The sequence below is a fragment of the Larus michahellis genome, chromosome 14 (genome assembly GCF_964199755.1).
Source record: "Larus michahellis chromosome 14, bLarMic1.1, whole genome shotgun sequence".
In the NCBI taxonomy this organism is placed as follows: domain Eukaryota; kingdom Metazoa; phylum Chordata; class Aves; order Charadriiformes; family Laridae; genus Larus; species Larus michahellis.
In genome coordinates, this window is record NC_133909.1 from 4,874,149 (window position 1) to 4,901,996 (window position 27,848).

The 27,848-nt window shown below is 39.9% G+C and overlaps 1 protein-coding gene across 1 annotated transcript; it reads left to right on the top strand.

Moving 5' to 3' along the window:
- The first annotated feature begins 1,185 nt into the window (after positions 1–1,185).
- Positions 1,186–27,511, top strand: RAB40B (RAB40B, member RAS oncogene family). The gene is made up of 6 exons (XM_074607738.1): positions 1,186–1,787; positions 22,627–22,687; positions 24,586–24,646; positions 25,521–25,598; positions 26,086–26,308; positions 26,730–27,511. The coding sequence occupies exons 1-6, from the start codon at positions 1,646–1,648 to the stop codon at positions 26,999–27,001; spliced, it is 837 nt and encodes a 278-aa protein (XP_074463839.1). The 5' UTR covers positions 1,186–1,645; the 3' UTR covers positions 27,002–27,511.
- Positions 27,512–27,848: the final 337 nt, after the last annotated feature.

A 27,848-nucleotide genomic window follows, 5' to 3' on the forward strand; every position in this document is an offset into this window, starting at 1 on the left:
ATGTATTTTTTTACCAGTTTGACACTACTAGATTTTCTCTTCAAATTTGGGAATTACTCAGGGTTAACAAGATTTTCTTAAAGAATTTTTTTTAAAAATTATATTTCCTGGCAGATGTGCTACAAGCAAAGGACAAGGAGGTCATAAAAGGGCCTAGTGCAGAGCTTAGACAGTAAACATACGTGTTAGGGTAAGATTTAAGAAATGAGATTTTCCTGTAAGTCTTTGTCCAGTCACTTGCAGTTTTCATCACTGGCTCAACACCCGGGGTTAGAGGTGATGCACCTGCTGCTAGAAACCTGCTGAATTTGTTTTAACGGCACATGAAGAGTGAGCATTTAATCCAGAGATGACCCCTTTCCCTCCATTCCCTCCGTACCGCATTTTAGCGTACGTTTGGCAGTACTGGTGAGGGTGGGCACGTGGGTGGATTGCGGGGCCAGGAGGGAATCTGACATCTCCTCCAAGGCTCATCCCCATTCCGTACAAATACACAGCAATAGCTGAGTGTGGGTAGTGAGAGGACAAAGCCAGCCAACACTGCTGTGGGTACGATGAAAAAAGAACGTGCCTTTTCTGGCTATGAATATCCTAAAAGCCAGACTAAGGTGTGCGTGTGTGTGATTCTGTGAGGGTGATTGACTTCCCATGCCGGTAGCTATGGCTGAGACTCCCCTTTGGCCAGGCGGTGATGCGGTTGGGGCTGGTGCAAAGTCCAGAGACGTTCCTTGTCCAGAAGCTGCTGTTACTTCACGCAGGCCTCACCCCGCCGTTTCTCCAGGGCCCTTTGCCTGCCGGCGTGCGCTGGAGGAGCCCGCCGCGGTGGTGGCTGCAGGGCTCGGTTCCCGTCGGAGGGGCTGAGGCTCGAACCCGTGGTCTCGCTACTCCGCGCCAGGCAAATCGCTCCGCTCCAGCGGGGCGGGGCGACCAAGTGCGATTGATGGGGGAAAGAGCCAATGGCCGCCTTAGAACCCCCTAGCAACTGAGCCGCTGTGTTCCGCTGGGAACACGAGGAAGGGGGCGGTCGAGCTTTGCTTTCACCCAATGGAAGCCGAGGGAGGCGGGTCTAGCGCTGTTCGGTGCACCAATAGGCGAAGCTGAGGGGGGCTACAGCTCCCCCGACGAGGCGGGGGGAGGCGGGGCTACCATTCCGCCGCGCCAATGAATGCTGAGGAGGGCGGGGGCGGGAACGAACCGCCCAATGGTGGGGCTCGGGGGCGGGGCTCGGCGTCCTGTCAGAGGGCCGCAGCGGCGGGCTGGCTGAGCGGCGGCAGGTGGAGGAGCGGGACGGAGACCTCACGGCCGCCCTGCTGCTCCTTCGCCTCCCCGGGCAGCGCCGAGCGGTCGTCGCCGTTCTGTCTCGACACCACGCGCCGTCCCTCCCCGCTGCCGCCGCCGTTTCCCGCAGGAGGGGCGCCCCGGGAGCCTCCCCGCTCCGGCCGCGGCGGGGGATGGCGTGGCGGGCGCTGCCCCCGCTGCCGTGACGGGACCGCGCCGCCGCCGCCGGCCGCCTCCCCCCCGCCAGCCCTGGGCATGCCGCTGCCTGCCCGCCCCGCCGTCTGCCGCGCTGCCCCGGCCCCCCCGGGCCCCGGGATGGGCCGCGGGAGCTGATCCGTCGGGGAGGCCGGGGGGAGCGCCGGGGAGGATGAGCCAGGTGGGAAGCCCGATGAAAGCCTACGATTTCCTGCTGAAATTCCTGCTGGTGGGGGACAGCGACGTGGGGAAGGGGGAGATCCTGGCCAGCCTGCAGGACGGGGCCACCGAGTCGCCCTACGGCTACAACATGGGTAAGCTGTCCCCCCTCTCGGGGGGTCTCTGCCCCCGGATCCCCTCGCCTCGCCCCGCCCGGCCCTGCACAACCGCCCGCTCGGGGTCCGCACCCACCGCGGGGCCACGGCCCTGCAGGAGGCAAAGGCCACGGGCGGCGCGGCGACTGTTCGGGCTGGGGAGTGAGCACAGCCAGAGCGATGGAGGAAACCAGCCGCTTCTGCGGGTCCCTGCGGGTTACGGAGCTTCCAGGTAGTGCCAGAGGAGAAAAGGGCGCAGGCAAAGACGTGCTGAATGGTGTTTTGCTGTATGTAGTTTTCAGAAAGGAGATGGAATTGTTGTCGGGGTTTAAAATCCCAGGCAGGTGATCTCATGTGCAAAACTATTTTTGAAGCTCAAGTTTAAGAGAAATGTTTTAATACACAAAATATATTGATCAAGATGATAGGGTTGTGATAGGATTTATCGTCCTAAGCAGTTGTTTCTCTGTTGTCATCACTGAGTGAAGTAAAATACTAATGAGTGAAAATACTAATAAAAATGTTTTCTAGTAAAGGATCTTTGTTAAACAGCAAAGGTGCTTGCTGTGAAACTGCCTTCACTGAAAGAGCAGAAAAGGAGATTTTTATTTTTTTTCCTCCCTCTTTTTCACTGTCATGTTCTTAATATCAGAAGAGTAGCCCTTTAAGATCAAGGTTCATGTTTGTAGTATGTTCTTTCACTTAAGCTTTTTAAAGGGCAAGACTGAAGAGCCTCATCCATGCCAGATATGTTTTGCCTGCAGAATAAGGAGTTGTGAACGTCACAGACCGTTAAAACTAATCTAATGTCTCAGAGAAAAGGGTATTTCTAGTTTCGATCTCTCACATTCTCCTCTTCTCACTCCCCTAATCTTGTTTGCCTAGAACATACTCTAGTTTCACTTTTTTTCTCTTATGCAAATCTATCATCAACATATTAAAAAGCAAATTGTCTTGTCAAGTTACCCATTGCTTTAATTTACTGCCAGTCTGTGACTAGTTAATTCACTGGAAGGGTTTACATTGACTTCAGATCTGTTTGTTATTATGTGGGTTCATAGTACTGATTCATGGCGAAGAACTGGAGCGAGGGAGGAGAGTTCTCTGTACCATTGCTTATGAGTCAGACGGTACCTTGAAGGCATCAATGTACATTTTCAGATGTTTGCTTAATAGTTTTGCTAAATCACTCCTTGGGGTGTTGCAGCGTGTTTACGCTTCCTGCTCTTCAGATGGTTGAAGAAAAGGGACAGAAGGCTTGGGGACGGTGTGCCCAGCCTGGCTCTGTTCGGTACGCACAACCTAGTCTGATGCCAAAGGAGCGCTTTAGCCTGCAACGTAACTGAGAGAGAATGTTTGACCAGCTCCTGAGCTCCTCAGTCTTACTTCAGGCTTTTGCCTGTAAACCTTGTGATGCTGGTGGTTTTGCTCTTAAAAAAATATTTAAATTGCGTGGCCAACACTATAACTCTGTGAATAGATTTCTTGACAGCCAAGAAATACAAATATTCTGTCTGAATTATTCTGCAAGTACTTAACATGCAGCTTGGAAATTCTTCGTCGCTACTAACTTCAAAATGTATACATACAGGGCTGTAAGTTTTATGTGCTATTTCATGGACTGTAGTCTCTTCACCAGGATATTTATCAAGCTGAACTATACAAGGTTAGGTAAATAAAGTAATTCAGGGCCTCACAAACTCTGTTGTGCAAAGCTTACTGTTTCACAGAGACTGAAAGGAGTTCTTAGCCCTGAGAAGATGAGTGTGTCTGAAGAGAGGGATACGAGTTACAAAGGGAGGGCCGATACAACAGATGACATGGTAGTAAAATGCAAAAGGAATATAATCTGATTTTTAATTTTATGCAATTCATAATGATGAATTTATGTACATACCGAGCCTCAGTGTTTATGCGATCATAGTATGCTGTCTAGTCTCACTTAAGGAAGGATTTTAACCGTGAAAGTTCATAAAAAATATTTCCTTGCTCTTCAATTTATAATGTTCTTGAATGCACTGAACTTGAAATACTTTTGAGCACTGCACATAAGCTGCCCAGTTTCTTTGGTGGTCTGTATCCAATATCCCTTCTCTGCCTGTATCTCTTCAGCCTTTCCCACATCATTTGAGCATGGGTGCGTAGGATGCAGCTGTGAGGAATCTGTGCAGGCTCATGGACTATGAAAACATAGATGCAAAGAGAGAGATAGAGCTAAACATCCTGTTGGTATCATGACTCATTTTCTAATTTAACTTGATTTAAAAGCTCGATAAATGCTGGCTTCTTCACCATTTTCAAGTCCTCTGTTAACTGCTAGGATCTACCACTTTCATAACGCCAGCTAGGTCTCTGAAATGGAAAGAGAAAGTCTAGTGGAATGATAGATTCTGTCAAAATGTGCCACATGTGTAAGCTTTGAAATGACAAAACTTTGTGGAGCTTGATGAAAGGGAATGGCTTTGAGACTGCAATGGAAGAGGAGATAAATGATGTGGTAACAGACAAGAGCAACTGAGGAGAGTGGAGGAGCACTGAAGGGCCTTGAACATGAGAACAAACAAGTTAATCTGATGAAGCATAGGAATTTGGGCAGTTGTTTGAATTTGTATATGCAAGAGAGACAGAATTTGACATTTATTGCAACAGGAAAGAGGTTACTCCTGCTGCTGAAATTTAGTAAATCAAAGGTGGAAATATGGATGTTGAGAAGTCTGGAATAACAAGCTACAAAGGGTGATCACGATGAAGGACAGATGAGGCCTTGAATAAGACCAGCTGTTCAGAGAACTTACCACTTCTGTGGATAAAATGGAACGATGACCCTGCAGTTACGGGGCTGGGTTTCAGAAAGGACAGCAGTAAATCAGGGTTGAGGAAGAAAAGTTAGAATTTAGCTTTGGTATGGGGATCTTTCTTGTACTAAACAACAGGAGGTATCACTGAGGTGCACTGCAGTGCTCTAAGAAGTAGAGACAGATTATTTATAAAGGAAGTATAAGGAAGGACAAGGTGTTGAACAGAGTGTGACCCCTCCTTTGGGAAGAAGGAGAATCTAAACGAACGCCATGGGGTATTAGGAGAGGTGGAAGAAAGGCTGAGTGAGGATGAACTCATCAGCAAAGAAGGATCAAGGGGCTTTTGGTTGGTTGTTGTCTTCAGCAGCCTCAAAGACAGTTAAGCAGCAAGAAGAGTGAAGGTAAAATAAAACATAGAGTTGACTAGGACAATGTGTGGGGTTAGGGTTTTCGGGGGGTTTGGGTGGGGTATTTCTAGCCATCAGACTCCTGAAGGCTTTATGTGCAGCTATGTAACTATCTCATCTCAACTTCATGGGCTCAAACTTTAATTGTATAAACACAAATTAATTTTTCACAGGCACTTTTTTAACTATTCAAAAATAATGTGCCATCTTTCTCATTCCCAGGAAAATACGGCAGTCATATGTCTTACTATTTTTTGTCAGTACACAAAAATGATATGAAATCTGGAGATGGGAAGGAAAGCCAGCATTGTGTCATCAGTCAAATCCCTGCAAGCTGCTGCTGGTCCACAAGCCATAGTTTGAAAGTATTTGGCATAGTTCAGCTATTAAGAAGGAGTAAAATCTCTTTGTCCCTGAATTTTTCTTAATGACCAACAGGCTCTGGGTTGGAAAGGAGAAGGGAAGGAGCTTCATTAACATAACAAAGTAAGGACTGCTTTGGAAGATTCATCAAGAACATGATTCATAGAGATAATTTAGAAAGCAGTTATCCTGGAGATGGGCAGGTAGGCAGTAAGGTTAGTTGTCTGGGTAACCTGCCTTTATAGTTCTCCCACATCTTGCTCAAAACTGAAATTACAATAGATTGGATGCACTTGATCTCTAACCTGGTAAGAAAAACAGCATAAAAATTATCTTGGAGACAGCTGCAGAAACTTTGCTTTTAAGCATTGTTCATTTCTCATCAGAATAAATTCAGAGGAAATAATTGCTTCTAGGCTAGAACATAATACCGGAGATGTGCTGTCACTAGGTCGACAAATATTTTGATGTTTTGCACTAATAGATTATTATTCAGCTGGATTCTGGTTCTGCTTTCATACTGACATATGCTTGCGGTGGGATTGCTTGACACAGGGACTGAAAGGAATGATTGTTCCAACCCGTGTACTCCTACTCTTTTTCTTGCAGGAACATCAGGTTTAGACAAATTGTCTCTCTCACCTAGCAACCTTTTCATATGCTCTTAAGTTATTATCACAGTTGTTTGCCTTCCCATAAATTCTGCCTGTCCTTAGATTGAGAACTTCACTGGGGTATTGGTTGGCTTATCTGAATGCTTGAAAAGATCCTCGTGTGTCACAGTTGTGGGTGTTAATAAATGGTTGTCTTGATTGCTAACACAGGCCTTGAGCTTGTGTTCCCCAGCCCCAGACAGAGCTTGTGGGGACAGCCAGGTTACCCTTAGACAGGGAGCATTTAGACTGGGATAGTTTTTAGCTGCTTGCATCCCAGCAGACAAAGTTCATGGTGGCTCTTCCTCATAAATCAACACCCCCATCAAAGCCATCCTTTGGTGTAAAGCTGGTGTATAGAGGAGGGAATGGGCCCTAACTGAAATAAGGAAATATTGTTAACGTGAGAAATTAAAAGACTTAGATTTGTGAGCTGATTGTGGTTTCCTACCCTCATGCCCAACACGACCAAATACAGAACTAATAGAGGTAAAAGTCTTACTACAAAGATCTGATGTTCAGTTTCTCAGTTCTCTCTTCATGAAACCGTGTTTTTGAAAATGTTACCTGGCTGAAAGGAAGGGGAAATAAAACTGTTTTGTTTTCCTACCAGTACAATAATGAAGAGGATGGGTTGCTTATCACTGATATATTTTAAAGCTATTACATTTGCCTAAACACAACATGATCTAAAGATTGCAACAGGCACTAATGGCAACATCATTAAACTTCTGTATTTCTTTGGACATAGTACCAGCTTTTCGGGACAATCTTCAGTCCATTCTATTAGGATTTCTCCAGCAGAACAGTTATTTAAAGTTGCTGAGCACCGGTGACTATGAGTAAATAAACGCCTTTTTGAGGTTAATTATGCTTGCCTATAAATAGACTAGACTTTATCTCACAGCACAAGGAGAGCAAAAATTGATGGCTTTTAGCTGTCGTGAAGTAACTTTTCCTAAAAGGTTGAACAGGCGTGAATTTTTTCCCCCTTTGAATTTTGTTAAAATTCAGTTGTACAGCCATTGATCTCAGTTTAAAAGGATTTAAACTGCATTCTTATACAAGGAAAAGCAGGTGAGGTTTGATTTCATACGCCAAGTTTAATTGCGTAGAAGACAAGTAGTGTCTTATCTCATTACTGTAGGTTTCTGTGGCACTGGTGGAAAGTAATAGTTGCTTCAAATAGGGCATCTAACCTATTTTGGGATGAGTCTGTAAAGCAGTAATAGATCCCGCTCTAAATATGTTTGTTATGACTGCCCCTTTAATGTGCTATCTTACAAGAGCTGTGCTTACTGCTGAAAGACAACATTAACTTTAAATTGTATTATATACTACATATTATATACTCTCTCCTTATGCATACATATTGGAGGGGGAAAAAAAATCAAAACTGTGTGCACATGCACATATTCAAACCGGGTATTTGTGTACCTTGTTCTTTTCCAATAACTGGCCTTTATGTTTCTTAGCAAGGCCTATTCAACAACTACAGAAGACCAAACAAAGAAAACATCTAAATTCTGGTCAAGCGTATTCTTGTACAGATTCAGAATGAAGAAGCCTTGAAATCTTAATGTCACGAGAATGTTTTTCAGATTCCTGCCTAAAACCAACCCCTGCACACACTTGTCTGAATTTGATATCTGCTGTTGCTACAAGTAATACTTGAGATTGTTGTGGCAAAAGGGGCTATAGCAATAGCTTACTTTCTTCTTTGTCTTTCTCATGCACATGCATTCAGTAGCACTAGGTGCTGCCTGCCTCAGTTTCTCTTGGGCTAATGGTGTCTTTCAAACACGCCTATTTTTTTCATAGATACAGTGGAGTGGGAAAGTGACTGTAAAAACAAAATTACTGCCCGGCTCACAGACAGGTGTGCAACATGAAAGACAAAGACCAGGCTATTTTGAAAAGTGGTCAGACTTCAAGATAATTGAGTCCTTTTAAGCTGCTTTGGCCTAACCAAAATTGTATTTGCCTGTGCCAGGATTAAATTTTATCCATCATGTTGGTTAAATTACATTTACATATTGTTGTAAATTTGTTTTTATTCTGGGAGCTAAACAAGAATGGAAAATGTGATTAAGAGTAGAAATTGGCTGAGTTTAATAGTTTTATTTGTATCCCATTTTATTCAGCTCCTCTGGATTTTGTTTAATATGAGACTGAGAATATGAAACTAATGCAATATTTACACAAAATGCTCAACATGGGCTAGTGTTTGTCATGCTAGTTTTATTTAAGGATCATCTCGAATGTAATAACCAAATATGTTTGGTTTGAGCTTGCTATGCTTTTTTATCCACGTCTAGATCTGTTGATATAGTGGAATACATCTGTACAAATAATTATTCCTTTCTTTTATACCTTGACGTATTGTACTATGGAAGTATGAACTGAGCAAGATAAGTAGTCAAATACTCCAGTTAGAGCTGCGCGTTCATAAGTAAGTGAAGCTGTTACAGATCAAACACTGATTTATCAACATATACTGTATATTTAACGTCCAGTCTTTCAGAAAGTTGAGATAAAATAATCTGTCAACATTGCCTGTAATTTAGTACCTACTCAGGGCAAAGTCCACAAAAAGATTGGTGCTCACAACAGCTGTTTATGTATCTAAATTGTCATTCAAGTCTATGGAAAGTCAGACAGCTAATTACTACAAAGTTAGGATGTCATTTCTGCCCAGGAACGGTGGGGGTTTAAAGGTCCGGAAACTAACTTTGCCCACATCTTTACAGCAGTCTGTGGCATCTAAGAGAGTAACCTCATTCAGTGGGATGGGATAAGCGGAAAAGAGAAATTATCATCAATAACGAGCTGTGCCCAGTGACAGTGTGGTGAAGAACAGCCGCCTTAAGGCTTTAATGTAGTACATACCTGCTTTTGGTATAATTACATTCTTGTTTGATATGTTAATTAGACTGTTACTGTGACTGCATATTGGTAAGAGTAATGATTGTGCTGTGCTCAGCTGAGACATACTGAATCTGATCAGTGATTCTTCACAGGAGGCGTGGGGTTTTTGAACCCTAAAGAATATAAATCTCTAAGGAAGCAGAACATGTTCTGGTTCGTATAATGTTCAGACTGGCTGAACCAAATCTCTGGCCTGTGCTCAAGGCAAGGTGAGAATCCTTTCTAGGACAGAAAAGTAACTCTTCTGCACCTGGGGGAAGGACGGGCAGGACCTAGCAGTGAAAACACCCTGACATGCACACAAAACCATTTCTGGCAAGTCAGTAACTTTTTTACTGTTTTGCAGGTGTATAAACAGTGAAGATTAAGTATTTTGGAATGACATTTGTTGTCAGAAGCAGGGAAAGCTATTTGTTGTTCATGAGATATAGTCTTGTGCTAAACTGGAAGCCAGTAGAAAAGTTTTGCTGTTCTTTTGTTGCGTGGGATTTGCCACTGAAGGGCGGTGCTATGAAAGCACCGTCTGAAGCCAGCAAGGAGTGTCAGAAGGTGGAGGTGAGTAAGCAATAGCTGGTGAGCATGAGGAAGTCAGAAGAGCCAAGTCTGTTACTCCAGAGTTATCTTGGATATTAAAATTATTTGTGCAACATCGGAATTCAAAGTAGAAACTGGTAGGTTAATATGCAGAGGTGGAGTAACTATGATGAGAATTTCTGGAATGGAGATTTCCATGCATTTTAAAAAGTAACTGACTTCCAAGTTAAGAACATAAGAAGTGTCATCTCGAACTCATTTAGCCTAGCACTCTGTTAAAAATGGTAAGAGAGAGCCTATTTAGGAGGAACATGCAAATCTGGCTGCTTTCTGAGCTCTGCTTCCCTCATGCGCCTGCCAGCCTTCCTAATCCAGTCTCTGGAGATTTAGAATTCTTTACAGCTACTTCATTTATGAAAATGGATAACCTGTATGGTCTTTTTTAATTAAAAGTTATAGTTGCAACTTTCTATGGCTTTTCTGTAATTTATCTAAAGAAACCATTTTGCTATGTATTTCTTTTCTCTTATGCTAGGGTAAGTGGGATTCCGTGACCTCCTTTGAAACATTGAGTACTGATTAGTGGAGACACACGTCTGGACTGCAGTGAGCCCTCCAAAAAATGCAGCTTTAAAATGAGATGTTGACTGATGCAAAATCAAACTATTTAGAGTTTCCCCCAATAAATTATTTCTGGGTCTCGGCTTCATGTTCATGTAACATAAACTCCCAATGCCATAAATATCTGTTTTAATTATATTTGTTATAATAGTGCATGTTCTTTAAGGGTACTTCAGTACGCACAACTCTGGAGAAACGTGTGTTGTAAAAATACTTTAATTCTTGGATCAGAAGAAAATAACTGGAACTTTTTAATAAATAGGTTATCCTTAATACATGGCTAGTTAAAGTCCCATGCGTGTGCAGATCTAAGTGTAGAAGAGATGGAACATATGACAACATTGAAGTGAGCTGCAGTCCGAGGGACACATTTGCACTAGATGAATTGCAGCTGATCTTTCACGCTTTCAAATGCAATCCAATCACTTGTATTTAATAACCATAATTTGTTTACTATGTGGTGTGTTCCAGGCTTATGATTCAGACCTTACCTCTTTATTTTTCCCCAGTTTTTATATTAGGTATGTTGAGCACATCTTAGCAGTCAGTAACTCACTGTTGTGCTCCTGCCATCGCTCTCATTTTTCCTCTGGGCTACGGCTTCATGCAGAGCCCTGCCCTGACACCGCCGACATGTGTTGCCTTGTAATCCCACATCAGCCGAGCTGAAAGAGCAAAGAATGCTTATGTACCCTGAAAGAATATATTGAGGGAACAGTCAGAAGTGTATTTGAGGATTGTATGTGTAATTTGCCAATTTTCTTAGAGAATGAGCCATTATAGATGTTTGGATGAAACAAGAAACTATGTAAAAACCCCCAGTTTAATTAAAAGAAAGAAAAAGGGGGATAGGAGTATTTTAGTCCACAGGTTTCAAATCAAAATAATTCATCCCTTCAAAATTTTAGGGACAATGATGTGTTAATGTATCTCCTGTGCCTTTATACTTTGTTTGCAAGCTGACTTTATGCAGTGCCTTAAAATGGGATATTTAAGTGCATGAAATGTGAAACTGCCAGCTGGAAACCCCAGAAGAGACCCAGCAGGTCTGGCAGCCTTTTTCATACTCTCTCAAGACTAGACTGAGGAAAAGAGGCTCAAGTAGCTGATGGATGCAATGGAACGACTGAGTCAGTGCATGGAGAGTCTTGTGGTGTAAAATTTTTAACGTGGATTTCTGGATACATATATTTCTTTTCTAACTGTTTTAGCAATCCCTATACACAGAGCATGATCTCAGTCACTCAGGGCTCTGTTCTTCTAATCTTTCTGTATGTTTCCTTCGGTAAATATGCTAAGTGAAGTTTGTGTAAAGCACAACCTTGACTTTTCAAACCACTTCTGAATTAGTAGATTGTGGTTTAACTTGAACACATACTTTATCAAACAGAAGCATGACAAATGGAATTTTAAATCTCTAACCTCTAAATCATAACCTCTAAACTTTTAAATTTATTTTCTTTTTCAGTTCAGACAAGAAACGCCGTTCCTTTTAGAATTATGTTAGTTTTGGAGCAAGAAGATTCTAGAATCTAAGAATACATGTGGTGTAATTTTTTTTTTTCCACATAAATTCTAGGTATTGTCCCCAAACAGGAGTTTAATCTGGTACTGTTTGAGAACTAGAATTTTATGGTAAGACTCACTTATCAATCTACGTTGTATTTGTCTTCAACATCTGCAAGACAGGCTAGTTCAATGGCGAAGACTACATGAAAAGTAATTACCTAGTTTTTGAGTGAAGAAAAGTCTGTAGTTCTAACAACTTAAACGAAGTTTGGCCGCAGACTCATGAGCCACCTCTCTGGAGAAGAGACCTTTGGGCAGGTGACCTAAGAGCAGCCTCCTGGTACCCATGAGGAGGTCATCAAGAGGACAGAGTGAGGTGGGAGGGTAAGAGACAACTGGTGTAAGCTGAAACAAGAGAGATTCAGAATGGGTAAAAGGAAAAACTTTTTTGCCATGGAGACAGTTAAGCTGTGGAACAGGTTGCCCAGAGAGGTTAGGCAGTCTCCAGACCTCATATCTGATCCTGTTTTGAGCAGGAGGTTGATCTAGATGACCTTCTGAGACTGCTCCAACCTGAAATTTCCCTTGACCCTTCCCTTCACCTGAAAGCAGTTTATTTTAATTTCTTGAAAAACTGAAACCAACTAAATGATGACTGGAATAAGAGCTTTGTAGCAGTAATGTATAGTCTGTCTTTCTCTTTTAAATCCTAACCAAGACTGTTTGCTAGCATTTTGTGTTAATTTTTTGTCCTGGAAAAGCAGTACAGTTACAACTTTGGCAGCTCTTCTGCTGGAATAGTGAGGAGGAGGAGAGGGGAGAAGTGGAAGCATAATCCAAGCCAGACTTAATTGCCTTCATTTTTCTAATGGAAGTATATGTCCTGAAGATATCTCATGACTTGGGAATTCCTTGAGTTAATGGTAACATGATCTATAAAGCCCATTTTACTGCAGCATGCATTTCACTTGGAATTCACAATTTAACTTAAGAAGTGCAGTTGGTCTGCTGTTGCTGGCTTTGGAGGTTAGTTTGAAGGCTCCTCCTCTTCGAGTGTCTGTGCTCTGGGAACGATGGCTGTATGTTTTCTGGATGATAGCTCTTAAGCCACAGCAATTTTTCAATAATGAATTTTGCTCTCTGGCATCTTTAAAGCATAATTATTGCACTTACACCTACTTGTTGTGAATTCCCACTTTGATCTCCAGTTCATCATAATGACAGAATTCATTACATGTTCAGCTCAAAGAATTATTTTTCAAGTAATCTTTTTTCCTCTTTTAACAAGCCGTGCTTTGTGGTGTGCAAGAAAATACCTGCGCTTTTTCTTTTTTTCTTTTATTACACTTGTTAACAAATACTGCTGTGACTTCTGGGAGTAGCGACGGCATCCTGGAGTAGGTTTCTTGGATATTTTTTTTTTTGTTTGTAAACTTTGATTATATTTTGCCATTTATCATAAGTATTACTTACAATTTCATAATATGCAGGAATATGCTTACGAAACAATTCGGATTTTTCTAACTGTTATGATATATTGATATGCTTAACTGAAAGTGGTTGTTTAATTCTTTAGAATTATTTATTTGAGACTTGATTTAAAGCCTAGGGACGATTTGGAGAGGTTTGCAACTGTTCTCAGTGAGCTTTTAGGCCTATAGCTCAGAATAACGGTGGCTGGATGTTCCTGCAATTCTTCTCATGCCAAGAATTTTTGAACTGGTTTACTGCTAATGAAGTGTCAAGACATAAAAGGTCATTGTTCTCTTTTGGAAAATACTGTAAAATGTGAAATATTGCATCTGTTTTTAATATTTTATGGTAGGTTTGAAGCTATTCTCCCTTCCAGAGTCTGGACATATTTCAAGCCTAGTGTTTAAGATATAAGTAAGGGCAAGTTCTGCATGGCTGTCTCCCATTTCTTTCTTGGTTTGTAGAATTTTAAAAGATTTGTAACCTGCCTTCTGGTCTTTTCCTCATGCACCAGGATGGTTTCACCCCCACTGTTAAGCTTTGTGATGAAGAATCTTATACCACAAATATATCGAAAAGCACTGAAAATACTGGACAATCAACTGTTACATAAAACTTATTCCACTTTTTTGGGGTCAGTTGTCTTAGCCTGGTCAACTATGGATATGCAGAGCACCCCATCATAGCTGGTGCCTGGGACGCAGGTGTATCTCAAAGATGAAACAAAGAATGATGCTGGAAATTTTCATTTAATTGCAAGGAGTGTAGAGGTGGGATTGTGAATGAGAGGCTGCCCTTGAGAGCTGATGCTCTTTGAAAATAATGAAACCAAGATTTTTAGGAAGATAGGATGCTTGTTAACAACACGCCTGGCATATGCAAAGGAACTCTTCCTGCAATCCAGCTCTTACAGGAATTGATGTACAGCAGCAGTGAGAAGATGATATCGTAGAAGGTTTTTTTTTGGTTTTGCCCCTCATACTTAAAATAGAGGTTAATTTCTAAATCAAATTCACTGGTGCTAGGTTACGATTATCTTGACTTGGATATTAAATGGACTAAAAGTTGAGGGTAATTCTTTTTAGAAAGTGCAAATATGAAGTAGAAAAGAGCTGTTTTAAAATACTGTTGCTGTTTTATAACAATGACTATAAACTGGGGACTTCTTAACATTTTTTTATGTTGAGTTCTGTTGCAAAGAATTTGGAGAGGCAGGCAGGGAAATCATAAAGCTAATGTTTGCTGTCTTCTGCCAAGAGTGTGTTCCTTTCCCAGCGTAGGGAACTGAGTGATCCACATTCACTCTTAAATCATAATCTGATGTTATTGGCTTTAAGTATTAAAAAAACCCTTTGGCTAATAATTGCTACCAGTCAATAACAATCCTATCTCAATCCATCTCCAGAGCTGTCAGTAGTTTTGGGGACCTTGTCTTTTAACGTGAGTTTTCTATTCAGAAGCGAGAGCAGTTGGATCTAGATGCAGGAGAACATGGACCTGCGAGGCACCGGGGTGTTCTGGGATCACTGATCAACCCGGGTCCTTGTTTCACTTGATTCTTTCACATCCACGGAAAAAAGGGTCGCGGAAAAAAAAACATCTCACTTAAAAGATTGCTGGGACTGATATATTAATCTCTTCCCAATTTATTTCAAATTTATTAATAAAATGTGCTGAAATAAAGGAAGAACTTTTTTTTTGGTCAGTAATGCTAATAATAACATTCCCTTTTCCTGCAGGGCTACTATTTATAAACCATAACATGTTTATATTTAGCAGCTTTCATCTGAGGATGTTAGCTGCAACTTGTAGTAAACATTTGAGTTGAGCAGTTACCGTGTGCCTGCCATGGCCTTCTCTTTTGGAGTGGAAGAAAGGAAATGCTGAAGTGCATCGTTCCTGCTTCTTCCTGACCTGGAGGAGGGGGATGGTTCTGTTTTTTCTTGTAAAATAAATTTCAAAGTCCTTAGATTGTAAAGAGGCTTTTTTATTGTTGACAAGTAAATGGTAAGACAGAGGAGAATGAAATATGACCTCGGTATCTTTATATCCTTTCCCCCTAATGTGAATGGAAATGGATCGTTCTCTACTTTTGGTTAAAAGTTGTTTATTAGCTGATGTCAAATAGTTTTTCTTTTCTCTCCAAACAGTTGTCTGCCTTGAATGTTTAGCTTTTATTTAGCCATCTTAGCAGAAGTACTGCAAGCTAAGGCATGATTAAAAAACCCATGTACTTAACAAGTTGTTTGCATGTTCTTTTTGGGGAGGGTGTCAATTTAATATGCAAAGTAGTGGCTTGTTTACTTACTAATGCTGGTAGTAAGAGGATGAACAGAAACTTATTCAGTTACCGCTTCTGTAAATTAGCGGCCTGACTAATTAATTTTTGGGGGCTTATATAGATTTTGGCATTTCAGATGTTAATTTTGTTTTCAGATTAGTGCTGGAGTTATGCCATAAAGTTGTGTCAAACTTCGTACTCCCGTACCGTTTGCTTTGGTTTTAAGGACAACAGTCTGGAGTAGAGCCAACTAGAAGTGCTCCCAGATCTTCAGATTTTAACCTGGTGCCCTAATAATTTTGTAACTGTGAAAAGCTTCTGTGTAATTGTTAAAGAGCACTTTCATATTATTTTTTTTAAGGGTAGATTTCTTCTAAGCTTAATTCCTTTAAACATTTAAAGGAAAACAGGTGTACTGAAGGATAGATTGGGATATTGGCATGTGTCTGTGACCATAAACACAGCTAAATATAAAGCTGAGCTTTCTGATGTAAATAGTTTCTTTTTAAAAATGGGAAAATTGTCACATCATTGAAATGAGGGAATTATTTGAGACTGTAATTGTGGTTTATGGCTTGATTAATGAGGTGAAGTATACAGTCTAGATCTAAAATTTTAGTGTCTCTATTTCAATCTGAATAGGCAATCTGCTTTTCAAACAGATGGCTTTTATTGCGGTAATTAAGTGTGATGGAAAAGACTGGAATTTGGAAAGTGATGATTATTCTGGAATGGCGAGCAGAAGGCAAATATGACTGTCACATAACCTGACCTTTGTGCTAACGTATCAAAAGATACAGTTCAATCTTATGGCAAAGAGTTTATATCTTTGCAGCGTGATGTTGAAAACATGGGGCTTAGTGTTTAAAGCTTAGTTGAATTTTGAATCAAAACCATGCTGTGGATGCATTTGCTGTGAACAACAAATGAATGGAGTTGGAAGTTGTGTCACTGGTCAGATATACTTGAAACAGTTACAAATGTGTTCTGAAGACACACATTAGACCTTAATTTTAACATGTACATGAAAAGCTAAACAGCTGAGGAAGCTTAAAGTGGGAAGCGATAGGACCATTGAATTCTCATCATGCCTCTGAGAAAATGGTTTTAAGCACTCTCAGAAAGATAAAACTGTGTTTTTGAAGTGCAGTCAGCAGTCTTTGAACCTGAATGATGCTTTCAGTGGACTTCATTAAGTACAGGCCCAGAATCCCACTGAAAATATATATTTATTTGTAGACACTTAATTATTGGCATAGAAACAGGCGGTGGGAAAGAGACATTGATGAATGTCTGAGATAACTATTATTGAATGGTTAATTTGGACAAACTGATGGAGCGAATGACTGGTGGAGAAGGTGTTTAACGTTGAAATCTCTCGAAGGCAGCAGGCCATGGAGGCAGGGAGTTAGAATGGTTTTATTATTATTATTAATTTTGAAGTAGTTAGATTCTGTTTTAATTAAATGTGAAAGCTGCTAATCTACATCAATTATCTACAAGGAACAACATGCCTTAAACTTTAAAGAATGGACACATCAAGAAGAATACATAAAAACAATGAAACCAGTTTTTGTAGTACTTACGAGCTGAAATATAACAGAGCACCAGGTTCAAAGATGAAGAGTCATGTATTCTGTACTTTCTCAGTATAAAAAGGGTTGGTTTTAGGAGTATTCTAAGACAAATGTGCCACTGACTAAAATCTTAACAGTGCTGAATTGGTAAAGCACAGCTCTAAAGAATCTAGTCTTAAAGTTATTGGGTCTTTTCCCCCAGGTTTTCTTTCTCCCCTCTCCTATAACTTAGCAAAGTTGAAACACAGATCCAAAGCAAATGCAGAAGCTCCAAACCATTAAAATATTAACATCCAATTCCTGTGAAAAATCTTAAGGGACAAATCTGGATTTTACTCTTTGTCATATTATCACGATATGACCAATGGTCTGTAGTCCATTGCTTCAAATTTTGTTCAAGTGAGTCAGTGTGTTTTTCACTGCTGAAAGCTAAATGGCTAGCTGTTAGTCACACTGTAGATCACTGAATCCTAATTATTAAACCAAAGATAAAAGAGTTTTGGCATAAATAATGTTTCCTTTGGCGGAACACAAAATGAGCAACTTAAATGACTGAAGGATTCTGCCCTAAAGAGACCCATCACAAAACCCAGAAACCTTGATACACTACTATAAGCTTCAAGAGAAGCAGAAAGTCACAGGAAGCCTTAAAATAATCGGCGCTGACACGAATGCAGTGTGCTTAGTGAAGCATAAGTGATAGTGTGGTAATGGCCGCAAAGCATCCATGCGGAGAGGATGGCTTCCTATCTGCTGCAGTTGTTACCAAACAGCTGAATGCTTTTTTGGGAATCTTACTACATTCCTGGCTTCAATAATATTTCTTTCAGTTTTCTATCTGCTAATTTTGTGTTTGAGAAGAACAAAATCTATTACAAATCAATTACATTTAAACAATCCAAACCCTTCAGCAAGGGCAGTGGCTTGTTTCAGGTTCTTTAATTTCAATTTGTGGCTTTGGGTAAATATTTTTTATAAAAAACATCCATGTGAAAGTAGTAAGCACGAGGTTTTTCTGGTTCACTTCAAAGTTGAATTTTTTTTATTTAGCAGCCTTTTTCTTCCCTTGTATAGAGATACATTTTAGTTGTGTATCCAAACAAAGCTATTCTGTCTTACTAAATGAGTGAATAATGTTCTGGAAGGACATTTGATTTCTACAACAGCACAACCCACATCTGTTGGTCTCATTGTTATGGTTTCACACTGTTCCTGATGATTCATGGCAAAAGGCTTTTTGTTTTGATTCTTAATCAGTGGCAAATGCTAATTGCAGACATGTTCAGGTTATATTATCAACTGCTTCTATCTCTATGACAGCTGAAGAATAGGGAAGTTTCTGAATTCATCTCTTCGTCAAAAACCTTTTGAGAAACCTGTAAGATGCTTTCATAAACAGCAGCTGGTAATAGTATATTTTTCAGGCCTGTCTTCTGTCATTTAAAAAAAAAGATGTAATATTTTGCATTATGTGTGTGGCTGAACATGAGCGATTTGCAGTAGTTTATGGTCTGTGGTGCAAAGCGCAGTGCCAGGTTTATTCAGCTGTGTATCCTCTAGCTATGCAATACTAATTTTCTATGCGTGGTATGTCTTTTAACAGAATGATGGATGTCCGTTCACTGTGTGGGATGTCTCAGTGTTTGCTAAACATGGTCTGTGCCTCTTCATTAACTGTAGATAAACTAGCGGAGGTATTTCACCCTGCGGGAAATATCAGTGGTAGCATAGGTTGCTGGAATGACTTATATAGTGTTACACAGAGTTTGCTCTGCATGTTTTATGGTTTTGAGAATTTCTGAAATGATGAAACTTGTTCTTTCAGTGCACAAACAATTTCAATGTCCTAGTCTGTTCTGTGTCCCATGACTTTGTCTTCGGGTTTGATGTTATTATTATTATTTATTTGAACTTGTGGTTTGTAGATTTGACTATTTCCTAATACAGCTGGAGAACTGGAACGCTTTGGCTGATAAATGAAAATAAGTCTCCCAAAACTGGTGGTAATATGTTGGAGGGGTTTTTTTTGTGTGTGTTTCCAAATGTACAGATAAGAGCCTGAACTAAAGGCAGAAGATGTTTCAATTCACACTTCTGCAGTGAGCTAGAAGCTTGAAATGCCTGTTATTGCTGTCCCTGGCCTTTCAGGTCAGTGCTTATCTGGGAACTGTGAAGTTAGCATGGCACTGGACCAGTCTCTGACTTGAGTTGGAATCATCAGAAGAATTTAGCTCCCTCTCTTTGCTGCCAGACTAGGAGGAGCTGTGTCAAGAGATTTTTTCCTAATATACAGGATGTGTACAGTAGGATGTATTCATCACCTACAAAAGCATGAGTAGCAAACCTGTTTGTTGATGTGACTCAAGTGAACTATCCTGCAGGCAACAGAAATGAAGTGGCATCTTTAAAATACATTTCCTAATAATGTGTGACTTACCATCGCAGTGCCTCTGTCTCCCTGATCTTCTTACTTGCCTGGTTTTCACATCCCAGCAAGATTGCTTCTTAAGCTTGCTTTCTGTCATCTTGCTGGTCATTGCTAGCTCTTTCCACACCAGGATCTTGGGAACAGGCAGTTCCTCTTGGCTTCTCATTCTTAAGAAATGCCCTGGCTCTTGGAACTGCAGTACCCTTTCCATCAGGGCCATGGCAAGGTGACTTATTGCTCCTCTGTGGGTCTCGGCTTTCAAACTGGGCAGCTGCTTGGCAGCTGCTACTGCTCCTAGAAATGACATAAACCACATAACAAGTCAAATCAATTAATAGATAAAGTATTTTTAATTAATAGTACTTCAGTGCAATTATCCTTCAAAATTTGTTCATTTTAAATCTCTTTACCTTACACAGTTTAAAGCTGGTTTAACTCTACTGATATCGACAAATACAATACAGAAGTATAATTGATTTGCTAATATTGCTATGAAAGTTTTTGAATACTACCTATTTAATCTATGAATGTAAATGTTGGCATGCAAGAAGCCAGGAAATAGGAGAAGTGAAGTTATTTGTAGTAGAGATAAAGAACTTGTTTCACTGTATGCCTTTGTATCTAAGTTACAATTGGTATTCTACGAAAAGGAATAAATACTATTGTGTTGTGTAAGAAAGGCATTCAGTCTCCCAGTGTCTGTTCTGCAGGAGAAATTGGTGATAGCTGTGTACAAATGAGTTGCCTTGAGACTAAAACCTGGAGGTAGCTGCAGGGGGTAATGGTGCACTGATCTCTGGGCAAGAAATTATCCTGATTTGTAACTAGGAGAACATTTCCCGGGGTAGCGCATCCATACCTTGTTTCAGAGAGCAGTGTCTTGCGGTTATAACTTAGGGAGTTCAAGTTTCTGGGGTTTTTTTGTAAAATGGGGTCAAATTTTGTTTGTCTCAGGATCTTACATGTGACACGTGCTATTTGAGTGGTTTAGTGTGGTGCAAATTTTAGAAGAAGCAGAAATGAAGCATCTCTTTTCTTTGCCCATGGCTACAGGGGGAGCTGACTCGGCTGACAACTGGTACCTTGCAATAACTTCTGTTGGGTGATTTAACATCTGTTCTTTATTCCAGACCAACTCTTACAAACTCCTTTCCTTCTGGAGAAGGAGACGAGTGAGGCTGCCTTTTTTGTGTCTGCTTATTTATGCCAGAGGGTTTTAAACCTATTTTTTGTTTACAAAAATGGAGGTAACTCACTATCAGCGACTGCTTTAGGGACCTCTTCATGTCAACTGGTAGCAGCACTTAGCAATACTCCACTGGAGGAGCAACAGGAAATCCATTTTGTTAACTCACTGACAGAACATGTTTTTGGGCAAAGAGAGCAAATCTCCTGCATGGTGGTTGTCTCCCCAGAGTTGTGCCTGCAGCTGAGACGGATTTGTGTTTGTTGTTTATGTGCCATGCTATGCTATACCTTTTCTTTGAGAGGGCAATATAGGTAATACACTGTCTTACTAAACTTTCAAACTTCTCTTTCCCCTTTAAATACAAGAAGAATAAAAAATCTTATTGGTAAGCATTTGTTATGTTTATTAATACAAACACTGATACATAGTGCTTAGAGATATGGTTTAGTGATGGGTTTTGTCAGAGTTAGGTTGATGGTTGGACTAGGTGATCTAAAAGGTCCCTTCCAACCTAGGCAATTCCGTGGTTCTGTAGATTAACTTTTTTATGCTGGGCTTGATGATGTTAAAGGTCCCTTCCAACTTAGACAATTCTATGATTCTATGTTGATGCCACCCATAATAATGAATCTCACACTTACGGAATGATCTTCAGCACTGTCATCCCTATTCCCCTGATAAAGATGTGCTGAAATCCTATGTAGTAATTAGGGCGCTCTTCTGTATGCATTTGTTTTTCCATGTCAATGTGTTTTTCTCAAACCCTTGTTTTGCTTATGCTCTGAAAATAAAGCATATCTCTCTTTTTCAAAGTACAAGTCTCATTACATTCGAGTACGTGTTTCAGAGCTAGTTTCCATGCTTTTTAAACTTCATTTGGAGGACTCTATGAATAAATGTTCAATTCAGGAAGTTAACTATGGCCCAGCAAAGAAAACATGAGAAAAACGCATTTACCAGCAAAACTGTGTTGCTTGGCTGCACAGTGTGAATACTGAATACACACTCTTTAAATAACATTTAATAAAATAAAAGCCTTAATGTTTATAATTACACAATTTGTGGATGCAGTACTGAAGCACAGTGTTCAAAGCCATTGACCCTGGCATGGTGGTGGATAGTTTCAGGGGTCAGCTGCAGCTACACAACTGCTTCTGATTAGTTTTACCTAATCCAATTGAAACCAACACATCCGTTTTGCCCAAGAAAACAATAGTGCTAGCTAGATTTGAGCTTACTTTTGCATAGTTTAATCGCTTCCTGGGGCATGTCAAGTTAGCAGTAAAAAAAAAAAGTTATGTAGCACTGAAGGCTGTTTGCAAAGACTACAAAATGTATAATAAAGATGTGAATGAAGCTATATATGTGTTTGTGTATACATGTGTAAGTATATATACGTATTTACAATAGATACTTCCCTTAAACACTGCAGTACTTCTTTAGGTCACCTAAAAGAGATGCTATGGCTCAACCACAAGGCCTGGGCTTGGTATGGGAAGGAATAAATGGAACCTGCCTGTGTTGTGCTGGACACTAATGCATAGGTCTGCTGGGCAGAGGCGGCTGCTATCAGTGGGAGTGGGAAAGGCTGGAAGACAAGAGGCAAACCACTTCTGGCACCATCTGCTGCTTTTATATGAGGGGGACACGTGTATCTGATGTAAGCGCTGGCTATGAGTCAGAGATAAGGAAGGAAGAAATGATAGAGGCAGTAAAGCCAGGGAATAGAGAAAGAGAACAGCATTTAGTCTGCAACATATGTATGAGAGAAAAGGCAAAAACCTAGTTCTACCTTCTTCTGTTGAAGAGATAAAATTCTTTAAGCATATATATTGTCGTGCTAATGAATAAAACAGACCATTTATCAATGTGAAGGGAGCCTGAGACATCTGCTCTGAAGGGACCAAGCTTAAGGAATATGAAAGGTCTTTGTAACTTTATATGAACAAGTTGTTCATATCCACATGCACTTCAGAGTACTAATGACAAATACCTTAAGGTCAGCTCCTTTGTAACTGTCTGCGTGTATATTGTACACCTGCCAGCTGCTCTAAGATTTGCATGGCTCTTCCCCACAGGTATAGATTATAAGACTACAACAATTCTTCTGGATGGCCGACGAATCAAGCTGCAGCTCTGGTAAGTGTGTGCCTCACCTTTCCTCATCATTTATATTTCAAAGACACAAAAACGCAACTCTTCAGGGCAGGAGTTCTCCCCTTATGCTTCAGAAACATTTAGTCACCTGAGAAGCGTGAGCCAGGCAGTTAGGCCTTGTCGTGGGTCATGCTTTCTCTTTACCTCCATTTTGCATCTATTTCATGTAAAATGAGGGTCCCTGCAGTTTCCTTATGTAAGAGATGCAGAACAAATGCAGAAGAAAGGCACAAAAGATTACAAGTGCCTTCAAGATAGATTCAAAGTGCCTTCAAAGATTATAAAATATACTGGTAATGAGAACCATGAAGGTAACTTAGAAAGAATACAGTGACTGTAATAGCAACATCCCTGTGCTCAATTTATTAGTAGTAGTGGTTGACTAAATAACCACAGTATTATAAAAAAAAAAGAAAGAAGAAAACGCTCATGTAATTTAGTCTGCATTCTGATGTGATTTGATCTTTACAAAAACATGTTGAGAACAAATAAAATTATTTCACAGCAAAAGTTTTTCCTGTAGGGACAAATATTTGGTGCTTTTGTGTTAAGGCTGTTTGAAGATGGCTATCCTCTGGTTCATTTAGAAGTATTCGGCAAGTGATACAAATTGAAAAATGCAGCAACATTACTGCCTCTTAAATGCATTGTTTTCCTCTTTCCCTAAAGTCATGGCATAAAAGAGGGAGAAGTAAGGTCAGTGCAGGCCAAGAAAGAGATGGAGTCTGATTTTTGTGGAACCGTAATCTAGGTAAATCAGAGACGGGTTCTAGGAACAAGCAGTGTTCACATAGAATGGAGAACTGAAGGTGAAAATGAATTACTATTTCCTCCTAGAAAAAGACATTCCTGTGCCCTTTCCATCTTTGAAATTAATTTTTGTGGTTTTTCTTTGAAAGTATTTGAGTTAAATGCCTGTGTGTCAAAGCTAAGTAATTTTTAATTTATTCGTCGCTACTGTTTTTTGCCTTTGATTTTCTAAATAATGTTTCAAATGCTAAATGCAATGATGGATAATAGTACTCTGCCATATGGTATCTTCATTACTTGATATTTTGTTTACCTACTTTCTTTTTCTTCTTCTGTCTTCCACTTTATATAGCTTAGCAAAAATACCACGTTAAGCTTATCTGAGAAGCAGCCAGAAAGGAGATGTTTTAATTCTTTTTGTGAAGGGCAGGGATGTTCTTTGGATTCCTTAAAATAACAGATTGGAAGTGTTTCTACAGTTGACCATATACGGAAATATGTGCCTTGCATTTGAAGATTACAGATCTACTTCAAAAAGTCTTTATGGAATTTTGTTTCCTATCATGTTTGGAAGCAAAATCAAATTTATAGTGAAGAACGCTTTATGCAGTGATTTTTTTTCTTTTTTTTTTTTTTAATTTTTTTGTGTGTATGCTTTTCTAAAAATCTGTGCTGTCTATGACTGCAGGGATGCCTTCATCATACTAGACTCATGATGAGCTATTGCTGCTGTAAGCAAGAATTTACTGGTTTTCCATTGGTTTCCTTGGTGATAGCTATTGTTTCCTCCCACTTTTCCTGTGAAAACAGCATCTTTCTTCAAGCTGACCTAAAAGGAAAGTCTAGTGGCATACGTACACTTGAGCAATAGCCTTTGTTCTCCAAGGGCATAACAAGAGTAAAGTTTGAAGTTCTTGTCCTCTTTCCCTGAGAAATCTGAGAAATGTAGAGGAAAGGGCAGATGCCAGTGGGAGAAAACTGCTGAGATGGAGAAGAGCTCTGGTGCATTAGTGCCTGCTGCTGCATGACTAATGGTAGAAGAGCTGATACTGGTCAGAACAGATGAGTTAATCTAGCTGAACTCTTAACACAGGAGACCACCAAATATATATGTAATTTATTTTGTTTAGGGATACATCAGGACAAGGGAGATTCTGCACCATATTTCGGTCTTATTCAAGAGGCGCTCAGGTAAGCAAAGTACAACTTTCTCAGTGATGTGTAATGGTTGTTGGATGGATGAAAGCAGAGTTAGCAAACCATCGTGAGGGCTTCTGTAGCTCACATGTGGATCACATGCAGATTCAGTAGCAGTCTGAAGAGAACATGAAACATGGGAAATAACAAGGGGCAAGATTTTCTTTTGGGGAGGGGAAATACATAAGACGGAAGTTGAATCAGGGTAAAATACAGTGATGAGATAGATATATATAGATATATATATATATACACATATACACACACTTATGCCTTCTTATAACTTCAGCGTGTTACCTTACTTTAGCGTGTTACCTTACTTTGATCATGTGAAAACTACGCTAAAACTACTTTGTAAAACTGTGTGCCAAGTAAGAGACACTGATAACATAGAACTGTCAAGAGTAATGTGAAAAAAACATAGTCTAAAAGGTGATGAAACGTAACACCTTGTAAGGAAATTACCTTAAAAAAAAAACCAGACACACAAAGTCACTATAGCTTCAGAATTTAAAGTATTGCCATAGTTCATGACGCTTATTAGTTCTGATGAGTTCCATCTGTTATGTTCCAGAAATGCACAGAGCACTGAATCTTCAAGCTACCAAAAATATTTATTTGCTATGACTTGTGATGTGTCTATGATCAACCAAACTTGTCCACTATAAAAAGAAACATTTACCAATACATTAGACCATGAAACTACACAGAGAGATGGGGCTTTGTTTCACAGAATGCTGAGGTTCTGCTCCATTAAGTTGCTCAGCGTCTTACAAGATTATTTCAGAATTGGAAAGTTTACAGATAGTATTCTCTGTGTTATGCCTCTGTTAAACCTCAATTTTAATATTTCTTTTTTTTAATACAGGGAGTGATACTAGTGTATGATATTACAAATCGTTGGTCGTTTGATGGCATCGATCGATGGATAAAAGAAATAGATGAGGTAAGGTACAATTCCAGAGTGTCACTTGTCTGTAACAGATGACTAAGACCAACTGCTTTTATGGTATTTTCTACTGTTTTTACCGGCATTTGCAGGCAGTGCTTACTACAAAGTTATCCAAGATGCCAAGCTTACAATTTTCTTTCTATGTTTATAATTCTAGAAAGTTGGAAACATATCAGCTAACATGTCTGATTTCTTTAAAGGTGTTGATGGAAAACATATGGAGGGCAGAGATTTCATACTGTAGTCCCACTCTTGCTTAGATTTGTCACATCATCTGCGCAAGCCTGTCTTCTCTGAGGAAGGGATGTTTTTAGATCAGAGCATCATAGAGTAATTTAAGCTGGAAGGGACTTCTAGAGATCATCTGGATCAAACAACCACTTAGTCTTTAAATCCTGAAAAAGCTTTTGTTTGTTTTAATTGATACAAAGGGAAAATGGAAGCCAAACTATTAAATTTTTTATTGCTTCTCTTTGCTCAGCATGCTCCTGGTGTACCAAAAATCCTGGTTGGAAATCGCCTTCACTTAGCCTTCAAGCGCCAAGTGTCTACTGAACAAGCACAAGCCTATGCTGAGAGGCTGGGCATGACTTTTTTTGAAGTCAGTCCGCTCTGCAATTTCAATATTACGGAGTCCTTTACCGAGCTAGCAAGAATAGTACTGATGAGACATGGAATGGACAGGCTCTGGAGGCCGAACAAGGGTAAGCAATGTACACTGAAAATATCTAAATTTAGTCCTAGCTAAGGTTTACGGTTCATTAGTATAAAATAATTTTCAGAAACTTTAACCCTGATGCAAAAACATCAAAAAAAGAAGGACCGGGAATCCTGTACAACTTGCTTTCTAAACAGAAAATACATATCTGTAGGCATAACCTGCTGTTCCTGCTTTTGTAGGGAATAACGTCTTTCCTAGAACTTACACACTCAGTCATCTAAGCATTAAGACGTAAATAGGAAACTGAAGCAGCAGATTTTTTTGGATATGTGGGAAAAGGTGTGGGAGGAGAAATGGGAATTCATCCTGGCAGTACAGAGTGCGTGCGGAGTGCTGGGTGTGCTGCTACCATGTGGCTGACAAAAGCACGTGATTATAATGTGAATTTTATGTCTGTTTTTAAGTACTGAGTCTGCAAGACCTGTGTTGCCGTGCCATAGTTTCCTGTACCCCTGTGCATCTTGTTGACAAGCTCCCTCTCCCCGTTGCCTTAAGAAGCCATCTCAAATCTTTCTCCATGGCAAATGGCCTTAATGCCAGGATGATGCATGGACGCTCCTACTCCCTCACATCCAGCAACATCAATAAAAGGAACAGCTTAAAGAAAGCAAAAATCATCCGGCCACCGCAGAGCCCACCAAAAAACTGTACAAGAAACAGCTGTAAAATTTCTTAAGCTCTTTGTGGGAAAAGGAACCTGGATGGAATCCCCGCGTGTGAAGTGTTGAACACAAGGACTCCTTGTCTAATGGCTGAGCACACTCTATGTATGTATCACAATACAGAGACAAAAATAAGAAAATTAAGTGTTATTTAGAGCTTGCTCACTCCAGTAATGCTGCTTCGGAATGAATGATGTGTGTTCAGTGCAACTGAAAGGATGTGACACTTTGGTGTTGGATTTTCATACTGCATTTTATTTTCTAACGTGCATGAGGCCATTGTTTTTACTAGTAGTTGTGTTTTCATGTAGGGGATAATTATCATTCTACTCAGTTCTTAATTCCATGAAATCTGGAAAGTGACTTACTGTGTAATTGTATAAAATCCTGTCTTTTTGCAAACTCTTCAAAAATATAAAAATGAGTCATCGGTTTGCATATTCAGGCGGACGTTTTTAAATGCAATGTATTGTATACATTGTTAAATCCTGCAAACAGTGTGACAAATTCCAGTAATACTGCAATTGTGTATTTGCATTTTTTGTAAAGCTTCCTTGAGAACTCTGAAGCACTAACTTAACTAAGCTAAAAATGTATATATAATTATTATGCACATACACAACAAGGTTTTGTCCCATTAGTGTATGTAATAGATTTGATAAAGTTTTTGGTATGTTATTTAATACTTTGGGGAATTAATTTGTGGTTTAAATACTTATTTTTCTGTAAAAAAAATATATAAAAATATTACATTTTATACCACTCCCTAAGAAAGTTCTAGGAGGAGAATGCCAAAGACACTGTGGTAAAAGGAACATGACTTAAAGAGCTGCTTTATAAGGAAAGAACACTATTTAAAAA